Consider the following 16,094-nt stretch of genomic DNA (forward strand, 5'->3'; position numbering starts at 1 on the left):
GATAAGTATTCCTAGAAGGATGCAGACTTTAAATCCAATTCTGTGGTTGGAGTTAATCTCGCTTCCTATGTGCTTATTTGAATTATTTTATTAATGGTTGTGAATAATGTGGATGAGCTACTCTCCTCACACAAGATTGTGAGCATGAATATTTTCAGTTATTTTGCAAGAATAACTACTACTTGTAAACTATGGTGGCAAGAAGCAAAAGATAACAAAAATGTAGTCATGTGAGAGCATCTTCCAGAGGCTGCCCAAGAATTTGACAAATGTTGCATATATAGGTGTAGTTATGGAGAATCACAGCTCTGCAGGCTGACTTTAGGACGACAGTTAGCCGCTACTGTCCTGGGTACCTAATATGCAATGTTGCTGGAAGAAGTCATGTTTGTTCTGTATAAAAGATGTTTGTTCCGTAACTGAATTACAAACCACGCTATTTACATGGGGTAATTACTTCGGCGCAGCTGATGACGAGCCATAAAGTTTTAACAAGGGTTTCCTACCCCTCCGCTAGTTAGCGGGGGGTAGGGAGGGGTAGCTAGCTACCCCTCCCCCTCACACACCGGAGAATACTCCACTTTACTTTTGGCTCGGATAGCGATCAGATGTCTCCGCCCTTATCCTCACTTGACGGCCATTATTGTTTTGTCTTTTAACTTACCTTTTCTTATACTTAATATGTTTAAACATTATTGATGTTTATGTATATTTTCGTGTATAGGAAATAGTAAGTTTCCTTTGCTTTCGGTGTTGTGCGGTGTGTGTTGTGTTCGTCTATGAGAGTGATCGCCGGCTTTCAGGCCACTACGATCTTTTCTTGATCACGGCCTTTCACTCCTAGGCCACCATGGTTGCCTTCGTGGAGACTGGCCCTTCTCTTGAGGTCGTTCACTTCTTACTCTGTACTACGCCTACGCTAGCCTCTCAGGACCGAGTCACTATTTCGTTTTATGTCTCAATTATTTTTTATGAATATAATTGTGTTTTAACTTTTCTGCTTAGGGCTCACGTCCCTTTGGGGTCGGTGATCCTTGGAACATTCAAAGTCAGTTGCATATTATAATGTTATAATTCTGTTTTGTTAACCTTCGTCCCCCCCCCCTCACCTGGGCATGCCGGGTGGGGGAGGGGGGGCGCATACCTTCTTTCGTTCTTATGTTCTTTCCCTCGGGGTTTCTCTTCGGAGTTTCACCCGGGTGAATTTTCTGTTAAATAATTATTCTGTTTTATTTTCCAGTTTGCGATGCTGTTTCTTCGTGCCTGTTGTGTGCCTTTGAAGCAGAGCTGTCCTGTTTTTTACTGGGGAGTCGGCTTCGCCGCTGTCTCTCAAGGCGTTCCCTTCTCTTAGAAGTTCCCCCATGACTACTGCCAGCTCTTCATTGCATCCTAGAATGATAGGAGGTACGCCTCCAGGGTAGTTTGTTAACTTCCCTTTTACTTTCCCTGGGGCTGAGCGGCTGCCCTTGTGACTTGCTCAAGGGGCTGAGCGGTTGCAAGGCTAGACCATGGTACTAGCGACTATGCTCTCGGGGCTGAGCGGTCACTTCTGTAGCTATGCTCAAGGGGCTGAGCAGCGGCAGGATCAGTCTGGCCCTCTCTCGTTCGCGAGGGAAGCCGCACTAAGGGCTCCTCCTCGGAGGATTGCTCCTTTTGCCTCTTCTACGAAGTGTCCCCTCCCGTTCGCGTGAGAGGACACTCACAGAGACTCCTCTTCGGAGGATTGTTCCTGTTTACATCTGCTGATCTCACGGCCTTTCGGGGCTCTATCACCAGTCTCTTCTACGAAGTGCTCACCTCTCTCGTTCGCGAGAGAGGCCACTCATAGAGACTCCTCTTCGGAGGATTGTTCCTGTTGACAACAGCTTGCTGTTCAGTCACTAGCACTTCGGTGTTTAGTGACAGGGAAACTTCGGTTTCTCTTTTTCCCTGACCCTTTGGGGTCTCGGAGCTTTAGTTACGCAGTTCCCTCGGGCTCTCGTAACTTTAGTCAAATCTACACTTCGGTGATTAGTGACGGAGAAACTTTGGTTTCTCGTTGCATTGACCCTTCGGGGTCTTGCAACTAATCCCCTCAGGGCCTCGCTACTGTTGCCTGCTGTATCTGTTCCTGACTGCAGACGCGCCTTGGGCGCCCACGCCCCCGGTATCTAACGGGCTCCTCCCTTCGGGGCAGGAGAGACTTTCTCACACCTAGAGTAAGTCCCTTTAGTGCCAGGTATCACCTGCGCACCAACGTTCCCTTACGCGCTAGCGCTCGACTGCTGTTCCTGAGTCTCCCTTCAGAGACACCCTGTTCCAGTATTCAGTTAGGCTGCTACCAACGTTCCCTGCGCATTTACGCACATCGTTGGGGTTCCTGAGATAGCGCACTGGCGCTCACCAGCGTTTCAGCCTACGGTGTCTCTAAGTCTCTTCTACGAAGGACACCTCTGTCGTTCGCGGAAAAGGTACCTCACAGAGACCACTTCTCGGAGTATTTAGCAGTCCCTCAGTTGATCGTCGGCACTGAAGTAGACCTCCTGGTCCTCTTCAGGGGATGCCCTCCCTTTAAGGGACACATCCCAGTTCCTGATCTATGAGTTAGCTGACGATCTCCTGTTACACAGAGGCCTACGTTCTTCACTCGCGCATAAGCGCTGGAGACCACCCGCGTGATACGCACTAACGCGTAAGCGTTGATGATTGCCCGCGCGCGGGATGGTTTTCCGCACGCGATCTCGCGATCGTCTAGGATCGTTGGCCGACGATCTTCTGTTACGCGCCAGCGCGTAAATGCTGTAGATCGCCTGCGCACGGGATGGTTTTCCTGCGTGCAATCCCGCGATCGTCGAGGATCGTTAGCTGTCGATCTTCTGATACGGGCTAACGCATAAGCATTAATGATCACCCGCGCGCGGGATGGTTTCCCTCGCGCGATCTCGCGATCGTCTAGGATCGTTAGCCGGCGATCTTCTGTTAGCGCCAACTCGTAAATGATGTAGATCGCCCGCGCGCGATCTCCAAGGCCCTTCCGCTCGTGGTTTTTCCGCTCGCGATCGTCGAAGATCGTTAACCCGGCAACGATCGTTAGCCAGCGCTAGTGCGCGTAAGCGCCTAGGGTCGGTCTGTGCGCGGGATGGATTCCCGCGCATGGCAATGAGGCCATCCGCGTGCGGTTCTCCGCACGCGATCGTCGACGGCCGTTAGCCGCTGATCTTCGGATTCGGCGCTAGGCGCGCGAGCGCGCGAGAGCCGACGATCTTCACAGTTCGCGTAAGCGCCGGAGATCGTTCCGTTCGCGGCATTGTTTCCCGCGCGCGACCATTGAGGCTCACGCATCCATCGCACGGATCGTCCGCGCGCGGTTTCCCGCCCGCGATCATCGTAGATCGTCTGCGCACGGGCACAGAGGTTTTTCCGCTCGTGATCGCCAACTATCTTCTCTCGCGCGCAAGCGCCGACAATCTTCGCACACGCGTTAGCATCGAAGATTGTCCGTGCTCGCGCGAATCGCCGATGATCGTCTTTCATAGTTGGAGATTATATGCACGCGGGCACCATGGTTTCCCGCTCACTGTCCTACGGCTTCTCTCGCGCTAGCGCCAACGATCTTCGTACTCGTGTAAGCGCCGAAGATCGTCAGCGTTATTCTTCCGTGCGTGGGATGGTTTCCCACACGCAATCACCGACGGCGTTAGCACCGGGCGATCTTTTTTCGCCGAGATCGTTCGCGAGTGGGATGGTTTCCCTCGCTATTGCCCACGATCTTTCACGCGCAAGCGCCAGCGATCCGCATATGCGTGGAAGCGCGGGGAACGTTCACGCGGACACCGATACGCTCACGTGGGTACGCTGGCATGCGGGCGCGATTATACTGCTATGCATGCTTTATTCAAGCGCTACCCAGATCTGTGCTTTTCGCGCGATTGACAGCGTGATCGGCGCACCGTTCTCCGACGCGACCGTATCCTGTTCACATCAGGGCTTATGGCGGTCAGGCCACCTCCGCGTTTCCCTCCCCCGCAGCGCAGAGCAGCGCCCTCTCCGGAGGAGGGGAGGATTTCCGGATAGGTCAAAGGTCTCTTCTCCCTTCTTTGCAGGTTCTCTACGGGCGAACCCTCATGTGTCATCTCCCCCAGAGGATCAAACGATCCTCTTCCCTACAGAGGGACTCCCTGTCAGCGCGAGGGTTGATCGTCATCCCTAGTGGGATGCTGTCATCAGAACGTTCAAGCAGGCAATGAGCCTGTGCCTTCTGACTGAGGTCACTAATCAGTAGCAGCTTCCTTTCCCCCCTGAAGGGGGTAAGAGGAGTCTCTGGCATGGTGTCTCCCCAAGGACTATCCTGTCCCTTTGCGAGTCCTTACGCAGGTGATGAGCCCTCCTCGAACTTCATCTCCCCTCCCCTGCGGATGAGCACTACCCATCCCCAGGAGGGTCGGAAGACCCGGTCCTTTCCCCCTTCACTCCGTTGGGAGAATCCCCGCCTCTTCCTGAGGGTCCTATGGTGCGGAGGGGGCGAAGCCTACATCCTTCATCGCTGGGGTCTTGTTTCCCTCCTAGGAGGGATCCTAAGGCCCTGTTTTCCGCAAGGATCCGACAGGATCCAGTTGGACCCTTATTATTATTATTACTACGAGTCTCCCCAGCAAGAGCCTCCGGGGATGGGAGTTCTGGCTGCCAGTCCATCAGGGGGAGGAACTCCAGGGGTCGGGACTTGCGTTCTGGCAGGTTCTGGCCCTCAGGAGAGACCTCAGGGGCATCCCAGATTCAGAGATTCCTCTTTGATAAGGGAAGAATACGGTCCTGGACCGAGTTCTACTCACCCAAGGACTCCCTTATGCCAGTGCAGCTTGCCCTGGTCTCGGGGAATGGAGAGTGCCAGAGACTAGGCCGAGGGCCAGCTCTCCGAGCTTGTCTCCTTCAACAGTCTCTGATGGTTTCGAGCCCCTCCCTCCTCCCTGGGGAGGACACATGATTATGCTTTACAAAACTTATGTACATAGTACACTCGAGTACTGCAATGTGATATGGTACCCACACTACCAAAAGGATATTGCACAAATAGAGAGTGTACAAAGGTCCTATACTGCTAGAATAAAAGAAGTTAAGGACCTTGACTACTGGGAAAGACTTCAAATTTTAAAACTATTAAGTCTAGAAAGGAGAAGAGAACGCTACATGATAATACAAGCATGGAAGCAAATAGAAGGAATTACTGAAAACATCATGGAGCTAAAAATATCAGAAAGAGCAAGCCGAGGTAGATTATTAGTGCCAAAAAATATACCAGGAAAACTAAGGAAGGCGCACAGGACATTAATCCACTACGCACCAGCATCGATAATGCAGCGATTATTTAATGTGCTGCCAGCTCATCTAAGAAACATATCAGGAGTGAGCGTAGATGTGTTTAAGAATAACCTCGATAAATACCTAAGATGTATCCCAGACCATCCAAGACTGGAAGATGCAAAATACATCGGAAGATGCATTAGCAACTCTCGGGTGGATATATGAGGTGCCTCACACTGAGGGACCTGGGGGAACCCAAACAAAAAATAAGGCAATAAGGTAAGGGATTGGTGAGGGGACGGGCCCTCCGGGTGGAAGTCCAGTCCATGTCGGAGATACGCTCCCTCCGTGAGGTGGCCAACGGGTTCCGAGGCCTCCTTAATCGTCTCCTTCCCTTCTCGACTCTGTACAGGGTTGTCAAACAGTCTCCGTTCGGCATAGCGACAGCAGACGCGGTCAGCTTTGCGGTGAGACCACGAGACTTCATATGTACACTGGTCCGGTAGGAGTCGTACTTCCGGTCCCGGTTCACCCATCTTCAAGGAAGTACTTTGAAGTCTGCCTGGAAGGCGGATATACCAGTTCAAGGGCTGTGCTTTGGCCTCTCCACGGCACCTCAACAGTTCTCCGATACTTCCTCTCGGATCTCTTCACGGGCTCTTGGCATCGCCATCCGGCCACTCTGTTTCCTGGGTGACTGGCCGATCCTGGCAGACTCGAAGGCTCCCTTCTTCGTCATCGGGACAAGCTCCTCAAACTTTACCAAGTTCTAAAGATCATGGTGGTCCTCGAGGAGTCCTCCCCGCAGCCCTCTCAGAGTCTGGTATACCGAGCCTGGTCTTAGGCTCCTATCTCCCATAGCCTTCCCTTCGGACAACAGGGTACCAAGGCAGAGGAAGGTCGCGAGACCTTTCCTCACACGAGAAGACCCCCAACCCAAGGTTGTTACGTCTCTCCTCCTGGGCCCGTCTGATTTCCACAGTCGCCCCAGGATGAGTTCTCTCCAGTGGCGACTCGGGGCGCGGGGGAGTCGGGGGCACGTCTCCCCAGACGCCGAGACCCCTAGGGGTCAACCAGTACAGACGAACCCATAGGGGTGGGAAGCAGACGAGGGCCTACAATAGGGAGTGGTCCTTCTCGTCCTTCCCCCAAGCTTGAGGCTGTCTTCGGACGCGTAAAAGGAAAGTGGGGGGGGGGCACGTTCTGATCCACGGGTCCTCAGGCCGGTGGTCAGAACCAGGAGGAACCTCCTCTAGTCCTACTAGAGACGGAAACTGTGTTTCTGGCACTTCAGTAGCTCCACCTAGCCTGGCGGACTATTCTGTGGTTATGAGGATCAACAACACCACAGTGATGGGTTTCTGGCCCAGACAAGGAGGTACTTTTCAGTACAACCTTCCCATCCTGCGGTAGAGATACTGGGATGGTCCGAGTCCCCCTCGGTCTCCTTAGCAGCTCGCTTGATTCCAGGCAAAGGAATGAGCTCGCCGACAGTCTGAGCAGTGTGTCATGGACACCACATTCCGAGTGGTCTTTGGATCCTCAAGTAGCCTACAAGTCCTGACTCGGTGGGGCTTCCTCTGTGGACCGGTTCGCTACAGCACTGAGCTGCAAGCTCCTGCTGTTCTGCTCCCCGGTCACAGTTCCCAAAGCCCTCTGGTAGGATGCCTTCCAGCAACGGTGGGACACCATCGATGTGTTGCCTCTGTAGCTTGCTCCACTTCCCGCCGGGAGTCTATCCAGCTTCTCCTCAAAGAGAGAGGATTTTCGTAACAAGTGGCGAAAAGGAGACCTGGACACCTGCGCAAGTCTTCCGCAGTAGTCTCCCAGGCGAGAGAGCGAGTTTCTGTGGCTGGTGTCGGGGAGAGGGCATCCCTCCACACGATGCCGCTTCCAGCAATAGCGGAGCCCCTAGTGGGATTGAGGGATTAATGTGCCTTTCAATTTCGACTGTGAAAGGCTATCCCTCAGCCTTAAGTCTTGCCTCCTGGCTCTAGGGACAAACATTTCTCCCCTGCTGGAACTCTTCCTTCGCATGCGAAGCCTTGTCCTCTCCTGCCCCCAGTCGAAGGTGAGACCTCCTCCTTGGGACGTGGTTCGAGTCCTCGAGTCTCTAAAGAGACCCCCTGACGAACCACTACGTAAGTCCCCAGACCACCACCTTTCTGGGTAGACAGTGTTCCTGCTAGCCTATCTTCAGCCAAGCGAGTCACATGGTCTCTCTTGCGACTTCGCCCATTCAGGGTGTTAGAGGGAGGCAACATTCAGGTTCGTCCCTGAGGTTTGTTGCCGAGCCTCAGAATCCGGGAGTGCCGGACCCGCTATTCGACTCCTTCCAGGGTTCTAGTCTCTGTCCTGTAGCAGATGACTCAGACCATCTCCTACCTTACCGGTAGGGGGTCCGAGCAGGCGTCTTCAGAGAACAGCTGCAGTTCGTCTCCAGGCTCAAGTCTCGTTCGTGGATCCTGGGTAACGAGGAGAGGGGTCTCCAGGAGTACCTTCTTGGCCTGGATTCGCAGGGTGCTCCACCCTGCCTTGAATCCTGACCTTTCTCCGTCGCATCGCCCGAGAGCCCACGATGTCAGGGGCTTAGATACGTCCCTGCCCTTCATGGAGCATCTTTCAGTGACGCAGGTCCTACAAGCGGGGATGTTGAAGCATCAGACCTTCTTCTCAGCCCCTTACCTGCAAGGCATGACCCACAGGAGGCTTGATACGTTTCTATCGGCCCTGTGGTGGCTTCACAACAGCTGGTCTAAACTTCAGGCTCCTTGATGGACAAGTAGCAGAAGGTTGAGGGCATTGTTACCTGGTGTTAGTCTGCATGAATGAAAAGATCTGTCTGGCCCTTATTCTTTTCTTCATCCTCTCCTCCCACAGAGAAAGAAGCATCCTGGGTTCTCTGCACAGCTGACCTCAAACCACTGCAGGTAGACCATGCTTCCTTGTGTTCCTAGTATTAGGTGTAATACTGTCATGTCCCCATACCCTGACGAGGTGGTATTGGGAGAGTCCTAACCTGGATTTCCTTCTGAGGGACTCCAGGGCAACTGCCTGGGACAAGTCACTTTTCACCTTCGCACACACCTTACGTTGGTTGCGGCAGTTTCACAACTGCCAGCGAGGAGCAGGGATTCCCTATTGTCCGAGTACTTGATCGCTCGAATATGGAATCCCCGGGCAAGCCAAAGCCAGTATGGCCGGGACTTACCACCCTTCCTAAGGGTTAAGTCACCCCATGTAAATAGCGTGGTTTGTATTTCAGTTACGGAACAAATGACAAATTTGTAGGTGATTTGTATTTTTCCTAATTATACAAACCTTAGCTATTTACAGTTATGTGCCCGCCAGCCCTGTCCCCCAAGATAAGTCCTACCTCTAAGTAAAGTGGAGTATTCTCCAGTGTGTGTGAGGGGGAGGGGTAGCTAGCTACCCCTCCCTACCCCCCGCTAACTAGCGGAGGGGTAGGAAACCCTCGTTAAAACTTTATGGCTCGTCATCGGCTGCGCCAAAGTAATTACCCCATGTAAATAGCTAAGGTTTGTATAGTTAGGAAAATACAAATTACCTACGAATTTGTCATAATCCTGAGACCCTGATCTCCAGTATGAGTGGACTAGAACTATGGCCTAATTAAAGTATCTATTGTTTTGATTCAAGAGTTATCCATCATTTCTTAGGAAGATATTTATAATTATCAAAAGTTCAAGTGTACTTTTTCATAGAAATGTCTGGTTACTTTATTATACACTTGTATTTGAGTCAATATGTTTTGGTAAAGAGACTAGCATGCTCCTTAACCACTCACTCATCCAATTTCTCTCTTAATTGCACACCAATGCTACATTCTTCAGTAGCATCATTATTTTCATGAATATCCAAGCGTCTATGTATCATTCCTTCGACCCCTAGCAACACCAAATTTTTAATTTATTTTATTTAGATTTTAGATTAATATTCAATTCTGCATCCTTTCTTCTATATTACTATTAAACATCTTAACTTTGGTTTCATAGTGTAATTGAGGAGTTCGCACCCAGTTGCATCTCATCACTGAATGCCTCCAGCACCAGTGCTATTCCATATGTCCCAAATTCCATTAACCAAATTAAATAGGGAAGGGTCTACCTTGTCACATAAGTACATTGTTTGTTTCACATGAAAAATTAAAGATGCATATCTTTCAGTCTCCATTTGACACCTACAGGAAGGACTATAATGATAGTATCAACTTTATTGAAATATGGTTTCAAGTGAAATAGGTTCAAGAGACACCTATATCATCCCTCCTAAGTAACTATCTGGCATAAGTGGAATAGATGGTTGTCTGTTGTCAGGACTTAAACATAAACACCCTCTTCCCAACCTCTTCAGTGGATATTCTTAAAAGTTTCCTATAATATAAACAGACAAGGCATATACTGTATTCTTAATTCCTACAATATGGACTCCATTTCATTTATTCAGTTGGAGTTTAACACTCCAGCATGCTGTATTGAGGTACAATGAGTAGATAAGATACAGTAAAGGTTTTTGTTAATGGAATAAGAACTTGTAAATATTTCAATTGATTTAGTAGTTTTGTATTCTATCTTTTTCCCCTGTTTAACATTTGCATTTACATATTGGCGCTTCATAATTTCAGGTGACTCGAGAATACAAAGAACATGGGAAAGCTATAGAGGATAAAATTGTTGGAGTGATGAGTGATACTTTGGAGCGACAATTAGCGACATGGGAAGCTCGTTCCCCAGTGCCTTCGCCAGCCTTTAATGGAATCTTGAAGGCGGCCTCCAAGTTGCATGAAGCCGTGTCAGGTGTTTTGCCTCCAAAACAGGTATTTTTCTTTTGATCTAAATTTTACTCCTCTACTCTTAATATTCAATTAAATAGTTAACTAGCTAGTTTGCTTTTATGTTTTATTTTATGTTATAAAAGCATTATTTCACTGAAGATTACCAAAGTTCATTTGCTATCCCCCAACAGAAGGCGACAGCCTCGACCCCAAAATAAGAATTTTAAGATTTTTACAACTCTCCCAATCTATATGAAGGCTACCCTGTGCTTTGCTTCCCAACCATGCTTTGCCTCAGTTTTAATAGGTAGGTGCCCTATGTGCGTAGGGGTATCCCTTGTCCGAATTCTCTTTTTCTACTGGTTATGCCTTTTTGTGTTGTATGAAGTGGTTTGGGATATAATTTTTCTTCAGCTCTGAAGTATGTGCCCCAAGTTTGCTAGACCATGGGTTTGGTAATTATAACATTGGGAAACTTTATCCCTGGTTTAATATTTTTCTCCCTATGGAGTGTTTTTTCCATTTTGAATATGGAGAAACAATGTATCGGTATGCTGTTCTGCCTTGGAGTTGCTGACCAAAAGTCCAGGACCCTCATGAGCTGGAGTAATGTTGACCCCATTCTTTGTGTCCTTCTCGCAAGGGCATGATTGCTCTCTCTCTCTCTCTCTCTCTCTCTCTCTCTCTCTCTCTCTCTCTCTCTCTCTCTCTCTCTCTCTCTCTCTCTCTCATTATAAGAACTCGCCTGATCTGAGGGTTGTAGAAGGGAAGTTGTGTTGGGAAAAGAAGACACGAACGTTTGGGTTTAAGCCATCCAAAAACGAAGGGTGTGCAGGGCAGTTGTCCAGAGTCAAGATGGCTTTAAATTCACGGTCATCTTGAAGGCACTTCCGATGGGTGTCAGGAACAAAGCAGTTGAGCCAATCTTCAGAAATCGTCGAATTTATCCATGCCTTTTTGAAGGACCTCCAGTACACGGGTGCATTTTTCATATCGTGAAGATGGTTGTAGCATCGAACGTATTTGGCTGTGTGCACGACAAGGGGCTTCATCTTGTTTGTGCCGATGCTATTGACACAAAACAGCACAGTGAATCGAGATTTGTCCGTTTTCCTCCCTCGTGCTTGCTTAACATATTTGGCTAAAAATGTTTTTGGCATCCTTTTGTACTGGAGGCCAGCCTCATCCATATTGTAGATGGCATCCGGGTGGTATCCTCCATCTTCTATTATTCCCTTCAGGATGGTAGAGAATTCCTTGGCTGCAACTTCATTTGCAGAGCTCCTCTCACCTGTCATGTTAAGATTACGTATACCCTTCCTCTCTAAAAACCTGTAAAGCCAGCCGGTTGACGCCTTAAAGCCAAATGGTAACACGTTGTGTTTGTTGCATATCAGACTGTAGAAACTCTTCGCTTGGTCAATGATAGTTTTCTTGTCGAGGTTGACACCTTTGCTCTCCTTCCTGTTTATCCATAGAACAAGAAACCGCTCCATCTTGATAAGCTTGCTACTCATGGATGAATAACTCTTTGAGTCTAAGCTGGATGATCCATAGGAGTCGCACATTTTCAAAATTTGCTCCTTGTTCTTCAAAATGCATCTCACTGAAGACTCATTCATATTCATCTGACGGCCAATGGCACAGTTGTTCTTTCCTTCTGCCTTCAACTTAACGACAAGCTTTTTCGTCTCGAGGGGATAAGTCTTCCTTTTTGGCTTCAGGGACAGTGCAGACATGATGTGAATTATCGGAATGTGCGTAGCAGATCTTGATAATGCGATAACTAGCTAGCGACTGAGAACGAGAACAAAGCTGGATTGACGATGCTGATTAAGAGGATATCGAATACCGATTTTTCCCTAATTAATTTTTTCCTACGTTCTGTCTAAGCCAATGTACAGTAGAGTACATTCTTATGTAAAGGGCGAACCCCAACATTTCTTAATGCTACTACACTTTAATGATAAATATTTTACCAAATATTTATAATCTTTATTTATAATAACATCTTTAGTAAATGCTCTTAGGTATCACTTACAGGAGTAAATGCGTTTATGATTGGCGATGAAACTTAAACAAAACGTTTTCGTTTTAAGGCGGCGTTTTTTATTTTTAGGAAGAACATGATACAAAATTGCTCTTATTTCATTTATTTTGAATTTCTAAGGATAAGTTAAACAACATTAATTATAACATTATTATTACTTAACCAATACTCGGTAAGATATCTTTCCTCACGAAAGTTAACCTATAGACAAATGTTAGCCACGAAAGTTAACCTATAGACAGATGTTAAAATTGGTTAGCGAGTTCATTATGATCGGCGATGGAATGTACTAAACAAAGTAATGGCTTTGGTTCTAGTGGCATGTTTAGCCGTAGCATGATATAAAATAGTCTTTATTTAATTTCATTTTGGATTTCTGAATACTATACAAAAGCATTTCAAACAATTTAGACAAACTGAGCACAACACACTATTCCTGGATGGCAGCGGTAGTAGTACATACGAAAGCAACTAAGATGATCCCGTGACGATGATGTTCTGATGATTTTTTTGGAAACTTTTCAATATTTCAAATGGCACTGTTGATTTTGATGGTTTTTAATTTAAAGTTTATTGAATAAGGATTTTCCACCATAACTACAACATACGTATAAAAATTAATTAGTACAAATATGGAATATTCTAGGTGTTGGGCAGTTAGGCTAACCTACCGACAAGTTCACACAACAGAGGGGCGAACCCTAACTTTTTTCATCCTAGACTAGTCTTAAAATGTTTGAACAGGAAATCTTTCTCACATTTTCCCCCACTTCTCAGACATCGGGGAACTATCTCCCCCAAAACAATTAAGAAAATGATAGATTTGGTACGCTTTGCGATCCATGACTCGCAGATTTAGAACGGCTCCTCACAGATACAGAAAATTTTATTTTTAAAAACTATCGACCGCATAATTGGGGAATCATATAATTCGAACAAGCATAATTCGGGATCGCACTGTATCCTCAAAGAGGTGGAACAAAGAGGAAGCCATAAGTCCAGGGTTATCTGACAAGGTAACATATTCCTCTGAAAGACTATCCATGCTGATTGGTAATTTCTAGGGGATGAAGACATCTAGCTCATCAAATATCTCATGTTGAGAGATGAGAATTCCTAACGTATATTCCGAAAATAAACCCCAAACTTGAAGGTTCTTGGTCAGAAAGGAGGAAGCAAAGGTAATCTAACTCCCTACTTTCTGATACAGCTGTGCAAACCAAAGCCTGTGTAACCTCTGTCTCAAACACTGAAGCAGTGTCTATCACAGGCTGTTTGGCCAAAGTGGAGCTACTAGCACAGCTGTCCCTGAAAAGTCCTGAAGGATATTCGAATCTCTCGAGATCAAAATTGTCAAAGGAAACAGGTGAACTGATGACCATTTGTTCTAATCCAGATTCAAGGTATCACTTTCTACAGCCTGAGGATCCATATTAGGGTCTCAAAATAATGGAAGCATTTTACTTTCTTCTGTCGCAAGCAGATTGGTTTGGAGATTTGGGAGTAGCTAGAATCATTCCAAAATCCCTTGAAAAGAGCTCTGATCCTAGATTGATTTATATGCCGGACTCTATGTTGAGAGATCCAGAGAGATGGAATAGGGAAAGGAACAAATTCCTCTGCTGAATGAACCTCATAATAGGGTTAGTCACTGTATTGAGAATGCTTGAGCAGGATCCCCACCTCGTGAGGTAAAAAAGATCTGCCCAGTTGTCTGGAAAAATCTTGATATTTGAGTTACTTCTTGAACCGAGTCCCTTCATCTTCAGGAAGACCGCCATCAGATCCAACATATTTATGTAAAATGCTAGGAACTATGGGGATCATTTCCTGAACACATACAAGTCTCCTCTAAATGACTTTCCCAACTGAACCAGAATGCATCTGTTTAAACGATCATGTTAATCGAGCGAGGGACCAATGGGATTGACATGAAAAGTGCATGTGATGTGCTCAATGGCCCGAGAAATATTTTGCAATGCCTGGGCAACTGAGTCAGAATTACTTGACAACCTTTCTGAGCTGCTTCATACCCAACTGAGGTTTGTTCCGTAACCGAAATACAAATCACGCTATTTACATAGGGTTTACTTTCGGCGTAGCTGAAAAGACGAGCCATTAGAATTTAACGAGGGTGTATTACTCCCGCGCTGGTTAGCGGGGGGGGGGGGGGGGTGCTGGTTAGGGGAGTGGCAGCTAGCTACCCCTCCCCCCTCACACACCGGTGAACTGCTTCACTTCACTTTTGGCTCGGACAATGAACAGATGTCTCTGTCCCGTCCTCGCATGGCAGCCATTAATGCTTTGTCTTACTAATTACTTACTTTTCTTATACTTAATATATATGTAAACATTCTTATGTTTATGTATATATTTGAGTATAGAAATACAGTAAGTTTCCTTTTCAGTGTTTGTGCTGTGTGTGTGTGTGTAGGAACTCCACTCATTGACGACAACTTCTCCGTGTGGTCTCAGGCCACTACGGTGACTTTTCATAGGTCGCGATCTCTCCCTTGGTCCTTCGGTCTCCCTTCGGCGGGCGCTGTGGGGAATCGTCATCGCTGGACTCTACTTACTAATATGTTCTCCGCTGTTCCTCCTTCCCTACGGGGAACTTGGTCTATCAGCGTGGGGAACTTGGGAGTTTTGTTTGACCACGGTCTCTCTCTATCTCCTTGAATTCGTTCACCCTTTTATTATTATTACGTATTATGGTAGCTTCTTTCCCGTTGCGGGTTGAATTGGTTCCGTTTATTTTGTCTCAATTATTTTTTTATTTAAATCTAATTGCATTTGTTAACTTTTCAGCTTCGGTGTAGAACGCTTCCCTTCGGGGTTCATTCGTTCTTACGATTAGTAACGTTCTTAGTTGAATTACATATTTATAATTGTTTTAATTCTGTTTTGTTACAGTTCTCCGCTTTCCCTCCCCCTTCCCGTGAGTGGCAGTGGGGAAGGAGGGCGCATTCCTGTGTGTAATTCTTATTATTCTTTTCCCGCGGGGATTCCTCTTCGGAATTCCCCCTGGGGAATTAATGTTAACTAATTGTTTTTTGTTCCGTAACTGAATACAAACCACGCTATTTACATGAGGTAAATACTTCGGCGCAGCCGATGACGAGCCATAAAGTTTTAACGAGGGTTTCCTACCCCACCGCTAGTTAGCCGGGGGGTAGGGAGGGGAAGCTAGCTACCCCTCTCCCCTCACACACACCGGTTATTAGCTCACTTTACGTTTGGCTCGGAGAGACGACAGACCTGTCAGCGCTCTCCTCTTTGTTGACTGCCATAATTTTGTTTGCTTTTTCTTTGCAGTGTGTGTATGAAGTTGGCCTCTATTTCTCCTTATGCGTACGTGCCTTGGACTTCCCGGCCGCCCTTGTGGGACCTTTATGTCGGCCGTGGAAACGGATCCTCACTCCTTATGCCCTCAGTGTAGGGGCCAACGGTGTGATAGTTCTAATTTGTGCATTGAGTGTAAGGAGTGGTCTACCTCCCAGTGGGAGAGGTTTGCCTGGCGACGTAAGAAGAAGGCTAAAAGGGATCTTTCTCCTACCGAGGCTTCTCGGAAGAGAGAAAATCCCAAGTGGTCTTCTTCCGCCGCCCATTCCTCCTCCGAAGCTCCCGCTCGGGCGGCCTCTTCCGAGAGGCCGGCGAGTGGTAGCGTAGACCGTAATGTTGTTGATGTCATTAACCGATTCCGTGGTGAGGGAGAGGTCGTCACCTCCCATAGCCAGGCGGCTGCCCCTTCCCCCTCGGAGGAGGTAGTTGTTTCTAACAATGATCTTTTTCAGCTTTGGGCTTCCTTGGGGCTGCAGGGTTTGCCCTCCAAGGAAGCCCTGTTTGACATGATCAAACGGGATGCGGCAGCCGAACAATCGTCAACTTCAGCGGAGATAGATCCTCTGTCTGTGGTTGACGTTGTTGTGTCGGAAACATCCCGTGGGTCTGGCCAAACACCCGTTCCTGTGG

At 47.6% G+C, this 16,094-nt stretch overlaps 1 protein-coding gene across 1 annotated transcript in view; it reads left to right on the top strand.

Moving 5' to 3' along the window:
• The window catches only part of scat (VPS54 subunit of GARP complex scat), a 205,222-nt gene that overhangs the window by 144,028 nt on the left and 45,100 nt on the right, over positions 1–16,094 (top strand). The window contains exon 19 of the mRNA XM_068351075.1: positions 9,923–10,114. Within this exon, the coding sequence (XP_068207176.1) occupies positions 9,923–10,114 (192 nt within the window). The remainder of the gene's footprint in view (positions 1–9,922; positions 10,115–16,094) is intronic.

The sequence above is a fragment of the Palaemon carinicauda genome, chromosome 27, assembly GCF_036898095.1.
Source record: "Palaemon carinicauda isolate YSFRI2023 chromosome 27, ASM3689809v2, whole genome shotgun sequence".
NCBI classification, from domain to species: Eukaryota; Metazoa; Arthropoda; class Malacostraca; order Decapoda; family Palaemonidae; genus Palaemon; species Palaemon carinicauda.